Source organism: Ciconia boyciana, chromosome 1 (genome assembly GCF_034638445.1).
Source record: "Ciconia boyciana chromosome 1, ASM3463844v1, whole genome shotgun sequence".
NCBI lineage: Eukaryota > Metazoa > Chordata > Aves > Ciconiiformes > Ciconiidae > Ciconia > Ciconia boyciana.
Window position 1 is genome coordinate 87,181,161 of NC_132934.1, and position 15,612 is coordinate 87,196,772.

General features: G+C 48.5%; 1 protein-coding gene across 2 annotated transcripts; it reads right to left on the bottom strand.

Annotated features, from left to right (window-relative positions):
* Nucleotides 1-30: 30 nt before the first annotated feature.
* On the bottom strand, nt 31-15,295 carry USP5 (ubiquitin specific peptidase 5). Of its 2 annotated transcripts, none has more exons than XM_072879763.1 (20): nt 15,137-15,295; nt 13,529-13,654; nt 13,168-13,234; nt 10,136-10,269; nt 9,685-9,830; nt 9,198-9,382; nt 8,510-8,604; nt 7,787-7,980; nt 7,563-7,634; nt 6,162-6,243; nt 5,829-5,954; nt 5,236-5,389; nt 4,649-4,823; nt 3,167-3,255; nt 2,766-2,957; nt 2,093-2,236; nt 1,789-1,934; nt 1,554-1,707; nt 814-898; nt 31-642 (listed from the first exon to the last, which is right to left on the bottom strand). In XM_072879763.1, the coding sequence occupies exons 1-20, from the start codon at nt 15,242-15,244 to the stop codon at nt 549-551; spliced, it is 2,568 nt and encodes an 855-aa protein (XP_072735864.1). In that variant the 5' UTR covers nt 15,245-15,295; the 3' UTR covers nt 31-548. The 2 variants fall into 2 exon arrangements, with proteins under 2 accessions (XP_072735864.1, XP_072735873.1); XM_072879772.1 differs by having other exon boundaries at nt 32-642; nt 2,835-2,957.
* Between the last annotated feature and the right edge of the window lie 317 nt (nt 15,296-15,612).

Genomic DNA, 15,612 nt, shown 5'->3' on the forward strand with positions numbered 1-15,612 from the left:
GGAGGGCCCCTAGCAATGCAGAGGGCAGACAGAAAACAGGGGTATTTCTATTTTTATTTTGTCCCTCGTGTATTTTGGCATGTAAAGGGCACACAAGGGGGGGCGCTGCTCGTGGCCCACCTTGCTGCCCACCCTGCGTCCTCCCCGGCAGGGCAGGCAGGAGGAACCCCCCATACACAAGCCACACACACACACAAGCCCCCTCCTCCCCATCCCGACAGCAAGGAGGTGGCATCATCCCCCCAAGCAGCAAAGCACTAAGGGCTGTGTGTCACACAGGGGTGGGGACAGTGAGGATATTTCCTATAGAAACAGATATTCCCACCCCCTTGCACCCCCTTCACTCATGTCCACGGGGGCTCCAGCCCCCACTCTATTAGTCAGGGAGCTCTTGTCTCCCCCTGTGTCTCTATAGAGAGGCCATGAAGAGACGAGTGGGGAAAGAGGAGCAGGGGAGAGAAGGACCCTGCTCTCATCCTCACTGCCCCCACCCCTTTCCCCCACGCCTTCAGCCCGCTCTCCCCCCACCACACACAGCAGAGTATGTTCTAGCTGGGAATCCGCTGATAGAAGTAGATGTAGCCCAGGTCCTTGGGGGGCTTCTCAGAAGCACAGACTTTCTGGTCGTTGTAGATCACCCACCTGCAACAGGCAGAAGGGGAGCTCAGGGATGCCATTCTTTGGCTAAGACGCGACTTGATTCCCCTCACCTGCTCTCATCCCCAACCCCACAAGACATCTGAAGAAACAGGGGAGAACACTGAGTTAAAGCTGTACCTCAGAGTCCCCTTGCACTGTGAAAATCCCTCTTACCTGCCATCTTTCTTGATGTGACAAACGTAGTGTCCACACATAGTCGAAGTGCCCATGTGGCTGATGAAGGCAAACAGCTGATATTCTTGAGAGGAGAAGGGAAGAGAGGAGTGATCAGAGAAGGAAAGGCATCTTACTCTGAAACACCCTGTGCAAGGCCCTCTCTAGAAAAGGATCCCTGAAGGAAGCTCTGCTGGGTAATAATTTAGAAGTGGGTCTCTGTCAAGCATGACTGAGGAATTGGTCTGAAGGCCAAATGTGCAGGGAAACAGGAGATGGTAACTGCCATGTAGCCTTCTCTCTTCCAATGGTTTATTTGGCCCATGGGTGCTGGGTGGGTAACGGCAGAGACTCTCCATCCCTATGACACCAAGCAGCCTAGCAGTATTGGCACTGATTCTGCAGAGAGACTGGAACCTGGCTTTTCAAAGGGAGCCTGAAGAACACAAAAGCCTTCTGGGACGACTGGGAAAAAGAAGCACTTCCCATCTTTTACTTGATGACACTTCCTCTGCCTCTCTCTTACTGGCTTCCAGGTAATCCCCAGCCTGAAGGGTCTAGACATCTAGAGGGTCTGCTTTGCCATCCCTCTCCTTTTCCTCCCTACTTCCACCTCAACAACCAGACCAGCTCTGTGGCAGCTTCTGCTGCTAAAACCTGTGGTACTGCATGGATTAGGGAGAATACAGCCACGTTGAGTTTGCAGCCCAAAATCCACATTCCTACTGCTTGTAACTCACTTCCAGGCCCATCGCGCACTTTAGGACCCACAGGGACAGATTCAGAGATGGATTCAGCTACTGAGCGCCCCTCTGAGATATCCATAGCAGCTTCTGCATCAAGGTCATCAATGTGACTAAAGATCCAATCCACAGCACGCTCCAGACTGTTGTTCTGGAAGGGAAAAGACTGTGAACTTGGGAATGCCTGTTCCTGAGAATATCCTTTCACTCTGACATCACCCATGCCTCTCACCGTGGCTCTAAGTGCTTTCATAGCCTGGTCCCGGGAGAAGCCCATGGAGACAATGGTGGCCACACTGTCTTCTGAAGGAGGGTCTGGGCAGGCAATAGTTGACCCTGGTCCACTGGATCCAGGGAGAACTAACGGGTTAGCAAAGTCTGCAGCAGAAAACAGAATATAGCTCAGAGCAGTTAGATCTCTCCAAAAGGGATATAGTCTGAGGTCCCAATTACTTCAGTTTTCCACTGTGGTAGTGGGTCAGGAAGTACAATGGCCCAGATGCAATAAGCTTCACCATGGCCATGTGGTCTTATACCTGGATCATCCATATGTGACATGACCCAGTTCATGGCAGCCTCAACCCCACTGTTCCCTGTGTAATACACGGCTTTGCGGCAGGCATCCATGGGAAAACCCATCTCCACTAGCTGGATAATCACTGATTCATCCAACACGGGTGCTGTGGGAAGACAGAGATTAGAGCCACCCACTCCCACCCAGCCCTGCCTGCTCTGTTCTGTGCAGTGTCACACAGGCCTCATTTCACTCAAGTTCTGCCTCTCTGCTCATCTCCTCCTTTGCTACCTTTCTTCTTCAGAAGCACAGCCTCACACACAGGCACCCCCAGGGAACAAAAGGATCCAACTCATGAACTCAGGAGTACTGGCTCTTCCCTACCCTCCAAACCCTACCTCCCACTGCGTTTTGTGAAAATAAAATACCTCTACCAGTTAAATCTTGTATAAACCCCAGCTCTTCCCCCTCTAAATGCACTAGACATGCCACCTCCCCATCTTTCACAGACCAGGAATCAACAAACTCCCCTGTATAACACCCTTGCATAACAGGCATGCAAGGGAGGCAGCCGGCATTTGCTGACAGAGGGACAGGGAAAGTCTGAGCAGGTGGAAACCGCTAGCATGGGAGACAAGACAAGGAGAGCAAGGAAATAAGTCAGGCATCAGGAAGAGAGGAGGAGAATCACTAACATGTTGGAGAGGAGAAGTGAGGGGAGCAGAAGGAGTCGTCGTCCTCGTTGCCATAGAACCCCAGGCTACCTTTGGGCTCGTCTGGTGTCACCAGTGGGGGTGCGATGTCTGGCATTTCTTCTTCTCCATCTTGCAGCCCTGTTCCCTGCAGTGCAGAGATATCCAGCTCCTCTGGCATTTCAATGGAGACATCTGCAAGATACAGTCTTGCTCAGCCTCTGCCATAGGGGCAGAAACAAAGGACTCGGTTGGGAGATCTAGAAGGCTAAGTCCCTGGGAATGCAATATGCTACAGTCTGCAGCTCCTTCTGGCGTAGTTACTTTCCTCTTTGCAGTAATGACCACAATACCCATATATGACTCCCAATACCTATATGGTCTGTACTTCTCATCCTTCTCACCAAGCTTTTTGGGCACCCAGTCCAGACCGAAAGTGAATTTCTTGATCTGGATCACCAGATAATCCGGGAAAGAGGCGAACCGTGTTGTTCTGAAAGAGATAAATAATACTTCTAAATACTTTGGCAGCAACAACTGAGGGCACCTAGTTGATTCAAGAACTCAGTGAGTAGGGTGGAGGCATGTCCTAAAGGGAGATACACATATCTGTGCAGCTCTCCTATGCTGAACTTAAAGCTCCTCAAACACAGAACCATTTCTAAAGTGGATGCTCTGTCAAGATGAGACAGAATGCAACATTTACAAAATCTTGGGGGATGAGGAAAAATAGTACATGTTCTTTACCTTCTGATCCTGTATTTTACAAGCCTCCTCAGATTTTAGTATTTAATTAAAAGTCTAACCCTTAAGGAACGTAGAGGAAATAACATCTTTTATTAGACCGACAGATACAGCTGCAGGAACTGACAAGCTTTCAAGCACAAGAGCACTTCTTCAGATACAAAGCAGAAGCAGTGAATTTTAAGCTAACTGAATTTGATTGAACATTATTTAGTTAGACAATTTGAGAGAGAGGGTGTCTGGAATCTATGAAACAGAAGGGAATGTTTGTTAAGGGAGAAGCAGTAATAAAAGAGACAGATACTTATTATTGGGGGATAATTGTAAGATGCCGTAAAATTAATTTAAGCAACAGTATATATTCAATGCTAATTATTACAAAGTGTTTGAACACAGCTCTCTACTTAAAAGCAAAACGTTACTTTTCAATGTGATCGTGTTACAGACTGTTTGTTTATAGTAGCTATTCCTTAATAACAGAATATTTGTTAGAAAAACACTTCAAGTTCTTTGAGGACTACTCTTTCATTGCAGAAGAACAGTCAGAGGCATCACAGCAGGAAGCTGATTAAGTTTGTAATCTTCTCACTACCCCTTTGCACTGTCACATGTGCTGGAGGCAGTTGAGATAAATTAAAGCTTTTTTAAAGCTTTTTAAAGCTTTTTTAAACCTTGCTATTAGCATTTAAGTTAACATTCTTATAAAATAACTCATGCATCTGTTACACTCAGTGTTTTGCTCAAATTTTAATAGCTAAAATCTTCCATTAAAGAAATTTTAGAGACCATGCAAGACCAGTGTTGCCATACTGTCAGTACTGATTTTAAAGCTAAATTTTGAATTTAGAATAAAAGCTGCTAGTTTTCTGGAATATCACTGTATTTTCATAGCCCCTCAGCGACTGAAATCTGATGGGAAGAATTTCACTAGCACTGCTATTCTGCCCGCTGTAATGCTTTGGGGGCAATCACTTCAGCACTGGCAGACTGGTTCCCCCTCTGCTTCAATGTTCCATGGGCCCAGGGTGTGGAGAATGACAAAGCTTTGGTAACACTTCTTCCCCAAGCAACTAAAAGAAGTCCCCAAAGATGCAGCTATTGCCAGTTCATCATAGGCTAGCTGTTAACTCACACACACTCACTTGAGAGCCACAGACTTGGCCTGCAAGGCTGTGCTCCAGAAATCATCCACCTGCTCTGGAGCTCCATAGGCCTCTAGGCAGGAGCTGAAAGGCACCTTGGCTCGCACCAGCTCAGGCAGTGGCTGCTTCTCCTCCTCTGCCTGCCGCTTCTTCTCCTCATATTCCAGTAGTTCATCTAGAGAATAAAGCAGAGGAGTCAAGGACCACCTCTAGGTACCTACAAAGCAACTGGTGTAAGCTACACCCAGAGGCAGAATAAGCCTATAGATACACGCCATCAAGAACACAGCACAAAGTAGACAATGTCTTCCAGAGCACTGTACTGCTACTGCAGTCCTGTTTTGCTGTTGAATCACAGCCCAGATTGTGGTGCCAGAGGGAAAGGTTCTAGAGGGACATCACCGTGTCACACCACCTCTGAAGAAATCAGCCCAATCCCACAAAAGGAGGTGAAGGATCAATCTGGCTTCAGAAAAGGCAAAGCCAGTCCTTGAGGAAGTCCCTTTCTCATTTAAGGAGTTCTGTAATAAAAATACAATATCCAAACATAATGTTTGCTACTATTCTGGCCTTGGCACATTACTGACCTTTGTTGAGTGCAGCATCCATGGGCACGGGCAGCTGCATGATATAGTCCACACGCTGGGTATATTTCACCTTTTCTGTGGCCAGGCACTTCAGCTTCTCCTCCACCAGAAAACGGAAGACCTCATTAGGGTTCTCCGAGCTGCGGCAGTTCCTCTGAAGAAGGAGAGATTAGAAGGATAGATGTAATGTCAGAATAGCAGAAATAAATATCTGCAGTAGCAGCAGTTCCACACAGGACATGGCTAAAGAGTATTCACTTCTGTACCCAGTCCACTGGAAAAGACAGCAAAGAGTAAACTAGAGGCAACTTCTGTACCCCAGGAACCCATGCCATTCCTGCTTCTAAAGAAGACAATTTACATCTCCAGCTGTGCCATTCCCAAAAGAGATTCCTCCAAGGAATCAGCCCTGAAAACATGGCCAAGCATCTCTCCTTCTCTGCTCCCGCAGGTGCTGGCTGGCCCATTTCCCTGTGTCCTCTCCCTCTCTCTGCTCCAATTGCCAGCTTCTCACCTCCACTCCTCACCCCCTGCTGTGGGGAGAAAACAAAGCTGGGCTTTTCCATGATTTGAGAGATAGACTCAACCACTACCTCCACCATGTTGATGAAGTGCAGAAAGAATTCCTGGGCGTCCTGCTGTCGGTTAGTGGAAAATTCTGGGTGCCCCTTTCCAATGAGGGACTTAAACATGCGTGGAGCAATGCCATTTTGCATACCCTGCAAATAACAAGGTGGAAGAGGAAGATGGTCATAATTTGCTACACGTGTCCTGGCATGTAGCACTCTATTCTTAGCCATGCTTTTCTTCAGGTGACAGGGCCCTGGAACAATGTCTTCAGAAAGGGTTCTCTCTCCATCCCCGTGTAACACACACAATGCCTCATGCAACATACACATCATGAGGATGCCGTATCCAAGTCTCACCTTCTGATCGGGCTGCTGTTCCCCATCTGCAGAAGCTGGCTTTGAATACTCCCCAGAAAGCAGTCCATGGCCCAGTTTGGCTCTGGAATGATGAAGTCGTCACTGTTATCATCAAAAAATTTCTGCAATCCCACATACTCCAGAGGCCACACCAACCCATCTAGCTTTAACACTGCCATGGACTGTCAGTCTCACAGAGGTCAGCTTTCTCTTCTGCACTAGCCAGGATCATCTTATCTTGGTCTGCTCTCTGGTCCCATGAGACATCATTGACTTGAAAGTTACTAGGACTTCTGAGCACCAGTCTCAACCATTTCTTGCACAGTGGGGAGAACATAAATGAACAGCTTCCTTTTTCCCACAGAAGGGCAGCTGGTGCTGAGCCATACAGCAGCTGCATAACAGACAAACTAAGCTCCAGCCTGACATGGGTAAAGTAGCAGTGTATCTAATTGACTGTGCAGGAGACAAGAGGGCAGAGTGAAATTGTCTGAGACAGAAATAGTATTGCTGTGAGCAGACTGATCATGTTTTCCCAGGGGAAAGATCAAGAATGACTGCATGAGGCACTTAAGGGAGAACAGTAACATTCAGCGATTTCCTCCTATGCTCAGACTCTCCTACTATTTCACTTCACTCCAGTCCCTCCCCATCACTGTTGCCATTTGTCTGGAACTGAACCCTACCAATTCCTCTTTGCCCAGGCAAAAATATTTCTGGCTGTCTCAACTTAATTCCCTCCTTAATGAGCACCTCACCCTAGGCTGTCCAAATTTAGAATCCTCCCTTACCGCTGAACTCCCTTCCACAAATGCCACCTTCCATTCCTTCACCCCAAACCTCCATACACTGCTTTGCTGTTTTAGAGCAGATGTAGCACAGAATTCATCTATTTAAAATGCAACACCCTCCCAAATCTTGTGTTCCTTCTCCTGTATCTTCTCCTGCTATTGCTCGCACAATACCTCTTGCAGGAAGCCTCTTTAAGCATATATAAATTATCCACTGAGAATAAAGTTGCCTAAATCTATGTACTTCTTTGCTCTTAGCCATCTCCCTCCCTTGCAGAGAGCAAGCACCTTTTTGCTGTTACGCAGACAGAATATGCCTACCAGAAATCCCCCCAGTGGTAACAGATGGTACTGCGTTCCCCACATAATACATTTAAGAGCCTCTCATGAACACTGAGGTGCACTCTGTCCTCTCCATCTAGAGCATTCAGCTGATCTTTCTCGGCTTAGATCCTTATTGATCACTGAGAATCAGTGTCTCTGGTGATGGACACGGAAACAGAGAGGCGAGGCTTGAGGGAGAAACCTGCAGCAAAGCACACTGTAGCAGCACAGAGGAGACGCACCCAGGCAGCCTCAGCCTTCCTTCTCTCACCAAAACTCTACGTACACTTGGGTGCTGAAGTCCTGCGTGGGGTCTGAAGGTGCACTTTGGAATATCTTCTCCAGCTTGTCCACATACCTGCAAAGCAAAACAGAGCAATCTAAGGGGCATATGGGTTCATCTAGTAAAGACACAGTTCTGAGCCTGATTACTGTAACAGAAGCTCCCAGCTCTACGAGACCTTTGTACTGATCCCAGGCTAATGGAAAGGAGTGATTAAGCTCACTTACTTTCTCTGGAAGTCTGGGATACTGAACAGCACCTGCATCACAGAATTGAGGTAGCAACTGTTGCCCAGGTTACGGATACCAGTGTACCCAGGCCCATAGAGGGGCTTGAGCTGTACGCCAGACTCCTGGATGAGCTCCCACTCCCCAATGCGCTGGTTCATGTCTATTTCCAGTTCTGTCATTGTCTTGTCTGTCTGTGGAGGGAAAGAACAGGAAAAACCCTCAAAGAAGACTCAAGGGAACATCACAGGTGTGAAAAGTGCAATGCTGTAGAGAAACATAGAGTCAAATCCATTCTGTTTTATTAAATTAGAAGAGGAGGAAGATACAAGAAAGATACAAGAATTTTTTTCAAATATCTGAATACCTGGGACAGAAAGAGGAATTATAAGAAACATGGGAGAAATCTGAACCATCCCCTGTAAAGGGGCATGGAAATCACACACTAACACTGGATCTAGGGAAAAAAGCTCAGCGCCTGGGAACCTCCCTGCCCACAGTACTGACATAGAACCCCAAGGAAATAAATCTGAGGGACAGGAAAGAAAGGCAAAAAAGGCCATGAAAGAAGAGAGGCAGATGAGACAACTCTCTGCCTGACAAAAAACAGGGTTTCTTAACCAGGAATGGTTCTGCATCGCCACAGAAAGCTGGGATCCAGCTAAGACACCTCAGAGTTGCTTCTCTCCCCCTCCGGGTCTATGAAGGACTACCCCCCCTCACCTTCTGCATCTTGAGCATGTCAATCCCAAAGTGAGCAAGGTGTTCTGCCAGGTTGGGATCCAACACCATGTCATCCTCATCATAGGAGTAGACGTCTATGCAGAAACACAGAGGAAAAGGAGAGACTTATAATGGCCTGTGATCTAACACTCACTGCTGGATGAAGAGAACAGAGTGCTCAGAACTGGGAGTTTCAACAAACTGAGCAGTTGGGGTTTCTCTCCTTTCTCAGGAGAGTAGCATGACAAGACAGAATATTGAGGTTCCTCCAGAACATGTGACAAGACAAACAACTTTGTCACTGATCAAGGTACAGAGGTACATGTATGCCTGGAGTAAGGAAAGTGGGTTACTGTGCCATATACTCTCTACTCAGGCTTTGCACACAAAATTCTTTGATAAATATCCCACCACAGAAAATAAGACGGCAACCAGGATAACACTTCCAAACCCCTTCAAATTACAAGGAAGGGGAGGAGGCAGGTTTTATCAGCTGGTTCTTTGCCTGCCACAAGAAGCAGGTCAGAGTGGGAAAGTTCATGACTGGATGACACTGAATGTTCCAGGTCATAAGATGGGCAACACCAGCCTAATTCCTGGAAATCCTCCCTGACTTCCCTTGTCAGAGACCACAGTCAGCCTGAGGGGTGCCTGGTGTCTATAACCCTGAAAGGATCCCCCTTCTCACCAGCCCCATCAGGAGTAATTGTTCCCAGTTTCACAGCCAGTGGGTAGCCAGTTTCCCGATAATGCTCGACCGCATGATTGTTGCCACCACTGCCATCAAAATAGCGCCGACCACAGAGGATGGCTCCATCAGTCATGTTCAGCCACAGGTTCTCCCTCATGTCACACTTGCTGCACTTCCAGCCACTATTGACAAGGAACAGAGAAAAAGAGATTAGGGTGAAAACTTTTGGGTTCTACCTCCCAAGCCCTCTCCACTACTACCCACTGACCATAATATAAGCAATCTCATTCCTCTTTTACTTTAGAACACTGAGCATCCTGAAATACCTTAGTTTACCATTTCCCCTGAATTTACTATTACAAGGCACACTCAGAGACTCACAAAAGAAGTCTCATCTGCTGCTGCAGTCCAGAACAAGAGAAGAAGGTGATGGGGGTGGGTCTGGGATACAGAGCGACATAGCTAGTTTCAGTACTATGCTCACCACGGTGGGATGCGGACATCATTCTGAAGTTGGTGCAGGGAAAAAGCGTGTTTGGACACACGCCGAACCTCCCCATCCCAAGCCTGCACCTCCTGCTTCCTTGAGGCTGAATCTGCTGTGAGGATGGCCTCGACTGCACTGGCAATCTGGAATTAGGACAGCAGGAAAAAAAAATGAAGGGCACAAGGAGAGAAGCTTCCAGCGCCACAATGCTCCACATTTAGGCTCAGACCGGCAACTCAGTTGTGCTAGGGCAGCATTCAGGAGCCTCAGTCACAAGCCAGGGCTCCATTAAATAAAGCACTGTATAAGTGTAGAACAACCCTGCTTACTCCAAGCTTAGACTTCACAGCAGCTCTGCAGGATCCCTTTTACAGCACAGCGGTTCCTTCTCTGTTATGGTGTGTTTCCTCCTTACCAATAGAAAACACAGCCCTCCACCCAAACATACCCTGTCTCTGACCATGTCTGGTAGTCCCTCCAGCCCATCACGAGGAATATCCAAATGCTCTGGGAAAATTACTATTTTTACATCTTCGTCATATTCAAACTTTTCCTCTGTGATGTCAAATCCACCTTCTACACCTACAGGAAGAAAAAACATTGCAGTAACAGGTGAAACTAAATAGCTTCTGAGGCCTCTTTGCCCATAGCTTACATGAAATAAGGCACCATGACTAAGGCAAAGCTCTAGATCAATGATCCACAATCTTTCTTCTGTTTCTGGATCCCAAAGTTTCTGCTGGAGGTGTGGACTTCACAGGAGCAAATATAAGCCTACCGACAATAGGTTTGCTTTTCCCAGCTCTTTCTACAGATGCTTAGAAAGAATATCCAGATCCTGAATACAACTAGAAAAAAGACCTACTCTAGAGAGGCAGTCGCCAGAACAGAGCCATGATAAAGCTCTGCTGTTCATCCTTCACAGTATATCCAAGATGATGAATGGAGATGTGCATGAAGAGATCATATTGTAACCCTGTTCAAAGGTCTAGTCTACTAGCATCTTTAAGGAGCCTAGCTCTGCTTCTTGCCTCTTCCAGGAAGGACAGTTCAGAATCCTGAACTTAAGCAAGGAGAACCAGGAGTTCCTCTGGAACCAGAATATCCAGAATTACAGAAAGTCTTAGGAAAGGTATAGTGCTAGTAGTTTCTCATGCCCACCTAGCCATACTTTCCAGAGGTTGCAACAGAAATGGGAGTTCCATACATAAGTTATTTGCCAGTTGTCAAGAGTCATGATGGATGGTCATCAAAAAGTAACATTTGCAGTGGAGGGAACAGTTTCTGATTTATGTAGGTACTCAGGAAAAAACCTTGGCCCTTCATGTTTTCCAACCATTGATACCTTACATTCCAGAAGGAAACAGGCAGAAGACACATTGCTTACTAGCAGCCTTAACCCCCTATGTTTTTTTTTAACTGAATTTCCTTTATTTCTTTAAAAATGGCATGCTGTGACTGCAATAGATCGCTGAAGATCTGTTGCTGCAACAAATCTCTGAAGGGAATACGAGTTTTTGCTGTTTAATGCCTCAGCCTCAAGAATCCTGTGTGTGACACAGTTCTGATAACCATTACTGCATTTAGTTAAAACATTGACAAAATGTTCCCACAATATCTCCTGCAACTCTCCCCTCAAATACCTACATTTTTTAGACTATGCACAAACTGCCATGTATGAATGCAGATGCTGCAAGCCTGAGTGATTTTAGAAATACCTGAAAACAGTCACCAGTATCATGCGACAACATACCCAGATAATCCTCTTCTGAGCCTCTTCAGCACATCCCAGAGAGATCTCCTGTCACCACTTCATAGAGTAAAGCAATACACACTCCCTGAGGGTATCACACAGTTCCTGAACTCTAAACAAACTAAAACAGACTGGTGAGGTCCTCTTGGGTGGTTATGTGAACCTTCTGAGGCTCCAGATGAGGAAGAGGGTCTTCAGCCAGCAGACTGCCTCCTAGCCCTTTTTCCCCCACATATAGCCAACAGCTTGCCATGAGGTACACTGCCTCCTTTCTCCATGGTTGTATCCAAGCACCACAAACTGCAAAAGTCGTTCAACCAACGTGCAGGCATGGGAGGCAAGCACTACAGATTTTTTTTCCCCATGGAGAGGGAAGCTGAGGTACAGAGAGATCAAGGGCTACATTTTGCAGCCAATGACATTTTGGTCCTAAATCTTTCTAGTACTTTAAAAAATCTCCCATGTCAGGATTAGCTAAAGCACTACAGACTAGCTAAAAAAGAGGAAAAAAAATATCTCCTGGATTTAAGATCACTGCCTCACAGGGCTAATACCTTCTTTTATTCTCTCCTGCTTCATTCATACCACCAAACTGTTATCCCAGGCAGCTATCTGCTGACAGTGACAGACAAGTGACAACACTTGTCTCAAGACTTTTGTAGAATTGAGGATGCAGAAATAAGTCATAATGCAGACTGGGCCTCATCTCTCCAAAAGCAGCGTAATCATATACATAAAAGCACTGGCTATCTGAAGAAACGTAGATTCTAGTCTCAATTTTGCTACAAGTGACCTTTGGGACTCCATTCACTTCACCATAAAAACAGGGAGCAGCTCAAAGTCTTAATGTTGGTGTTTGTGTTGTGGCAGCAGTGGAGTCACCGGGCGTCTGCTACACAATGGCACAGCCAGAGAAAAAGTGAGTAAAAAGCAAGATGTGCACGGTCCAGGTTCTGGATTTCTCTGTAGTCATCAGCTTCCAGAAAACCAAGAACCTGTTACTGCTAAAAAATGTTCCTCTCCTCTGCTTTATGGATCTCCATAATGGTTCAGAAATTACTAGCCGAGACTGCTCCAAATAAGCAGCATCTTCACTGATTGCCATGACAGCCATTGCAGTCGGTGCAAGACAGTAATGGAACACCAGCCCTGTTCTTCCAAAGAAGGGCTTGTTTTTAATATTTTAATGTTCACATGTATTTCCTCCTGTATCAGCCTTGTATTTCAAAGAACTATTGAGCCAAAAGTGTTAATACAGAATTTACCAGTAATTTCTTCCCCATCTATATAAATAACATCAGTTCAATTTCTCAGAAGTTTAAAAAATAGTTTTTCTACCAGAAACTTCAAACTTACTCTTCTCAGACCTACACATTTTATCAAACTTACTTCAGCCCCACACTGGATGCATCCATATAAAGCAACAGCCTCACACTGGTTATACACACACCAAGCTGAGTCAGGCATAGAGAGTTAAGAGAGGATGCAAAACATATTTATCTACAGAAAACAGGATGCAACTTTGAACACAGAACAAAACTACCACCTCAACAACTGTTTTGCAGTAACTGCCCACCTAAGACACACTAGAAAACGTGAAGCTTGAATTCCATCGGGGATACTAACCCAGAAGAGGAAAGGCAAAAGAGACATGCCATGAAGCCAGGCAGCTCCAGAGGACTGGTCCAAAACAACAGGGACGATATGGTACACAAGTGCTTTCTTACCAATAGCCAAGCGAGTTGGTTTCTTCCTTGGGGGGTCCCCAGCACTGGAGTTGGTGTCTTCTTCCTTCTATCATGTTGAGAAGAAATAGGGAAATAGTTAGGGGGACAGGCAAGCTGTGGCAAGCCTTAAGGACTGAAATTAAGCTACTCTGAAAACAGAAAGAAGCCAGGCAGAAATAGCGTGGGCAATTCATACAACAATTCAACACAAGCAGAACTGAAGAACTGGTGTACCTCAATTCACCAAGAAAAACATCAGTTATATTTGAGGAGAGAAAACTCTGTATCTGATTGAATACAGAGACATAGCCCAGCTCTCAATTTCAGAACAAGTTTGATTGTACGTATTTTTATTTTTTACCAGTTTACGTGTTCTTTTGAGGTGCAGATAGACCCGCTGGCCTGTTTTCTGATAGTGCTTTTCCACATACTGCTTCCCAAAGCCCAGGAACGTGTTCATGCAGATATACAAGCCGCCATCTGACTCCTGGAAGGAAGGAGAGAGAAAAAACAAAGGAAGGTGGTAAAGAATGCCATTCCAACTGCTAGGATAGGCACAGACTTACCTCTACGGACACTACTCATTATTCATTAAATCATGGCTACAGCTCATTCCTACATACCAGCCACTTAGTAGCTAGTTGGAAATGAGATGGAAAGCCCCAGCCTGGCTGTCCCAGAACAGGTACTCCTGTCAAGATGATGTATTTGAGAACCTATTTGCCTGTTAATTTATGGCAGGATGCTACTGAATCAGGAAAGGACCTTCCTCAGAAGCTTATCTCACAAAAGGCCCTTAGCATGCACAGCTCACACATTCAGAGCACAGTACAATCATTACCAACAAAATCGTGGCACCCTGTCTGAAAGCGTAATTCCCAGTGCCATAGGGAACTTTGCCAAACAACAGTGTGAGGAAGGTTAACAGACCACTGTTTATTTTTACCGCTGCATTCAAAAGCTTGTGAGTATCTCTGAAACGGATACAGAATGAGCCCTCCCCATCCCACAAGCACCTGGAAAATGCCACACTCATTCAGCAGAGATACGCTTTTAAAATCAAAGAGGCAAGGGACCCAAATACAGAGGCTGGAAAAGAGGGAAACCACTAAGAAGCCCTCAGCCTGCTTCCCAACATTAAGCAGCTGGGACAGAGTCAGAGCAGGGAGCGCATAGACAGGCACTGCTATGGGGCTCTCGGGGAGGGAAAGAGGGCCAGGCTGCCGTGTGCTGCTTCCTCGAAGGACCCGTATCTTCCAGCCGCAGCCCACTTCTTCTGGTGGGCTGAGGCGCAGCCCGGATGGGCACCTGCGGAGGAGGCCAAGGGGGGACCTCGCCCTCCCGCCGCCTGGGCCTCCCCAGGTCCGCCTAGGCCAGGCGGGGGTAGGGAGGGAGGAGCAGGGATGCCGGCGGGGTGGAGACGGCTGGAGAAGGGACCACTGCCATCTTAATGACACAGCACCCAGTCGACCCCCGCCTGCCGGGCCACGCCACGCGGCGAGGCCGGAGGGGCATCTCAGACGCGGGCAGGGCGGGACCCCCGGCCCGCCCGCCGCCGCCAAGGGCCGGGCCCGGGGCGTGCCCCGGCCCCCCGCAGGACTACAAGTCCCGGCGTGCCCCCGCAGCGGGGTGTGTGTGTCAGGGGGCATCCGCTCTCCAGGCGCGCGGGGCCGGGCCGGGCCGGGCCGCCACCGAAGGGGGCGAGCAACCTGCCCACGCCCGCTCCGGCCCCAGAACTACAGCCCCCAGCGCGCCGCGGCCGGGAGGGGCGCGGCGCGGGGCACGCTGGGCGCTGTAGTCCCCGAGGGCCCCGCGCTCCGCCCGCCCGCGGGCCGCTCCGGTCGCCGGGGAACCACAAGTCCCATCACGCCCCGCGCGGGCGGCACCCCGACGGGCGGGTGGGGTAGGAGCGGGCCGGAGCAGGGGGCAGCCCGCCCAGCCGGGCGGGCCGGCCGCGGGACGCGCTTACCGGCGTGTCAAAGGAAAAGGCGCACTCGTCCTTGTGGACCCGGTCGCCGGCCTTAGGCACCCGGATGGACGGCAACACCGAGAGCAGCGCCTCGCTCAGCTCCGCCATGACAGCGGCTCACTGCAGCACCGCCCACAGCCCCACCCTAACCAATCAGAGCCCAACGTGGTCAGGCGGGCTCTGGCCAATTCCGAGCCGCACGGGCGTGCCGTCAGCTAGGCTGAGGGCCGGGCCCGCGGCACGGTACGGCCGGCTCGCCCAATCGCAGGCACCATTCTGCCGTCACGGGAGGCGGTGTCGGGCTCCTCGACCAATGGCGGCGTAGAGCGGGGCGGGGAGGTCCCCGATGATTGACAGCGGGCCGGCGGCGGGCGAGACAGGACGTGCCGGGAGGCGGCTGCGGAGCGCCGGGCGGCCCTCGCGGGAGATGGGCGGTCGAAGGCGGTCCTGGGGGCGGGGCGGGACCCGCCCCCGTG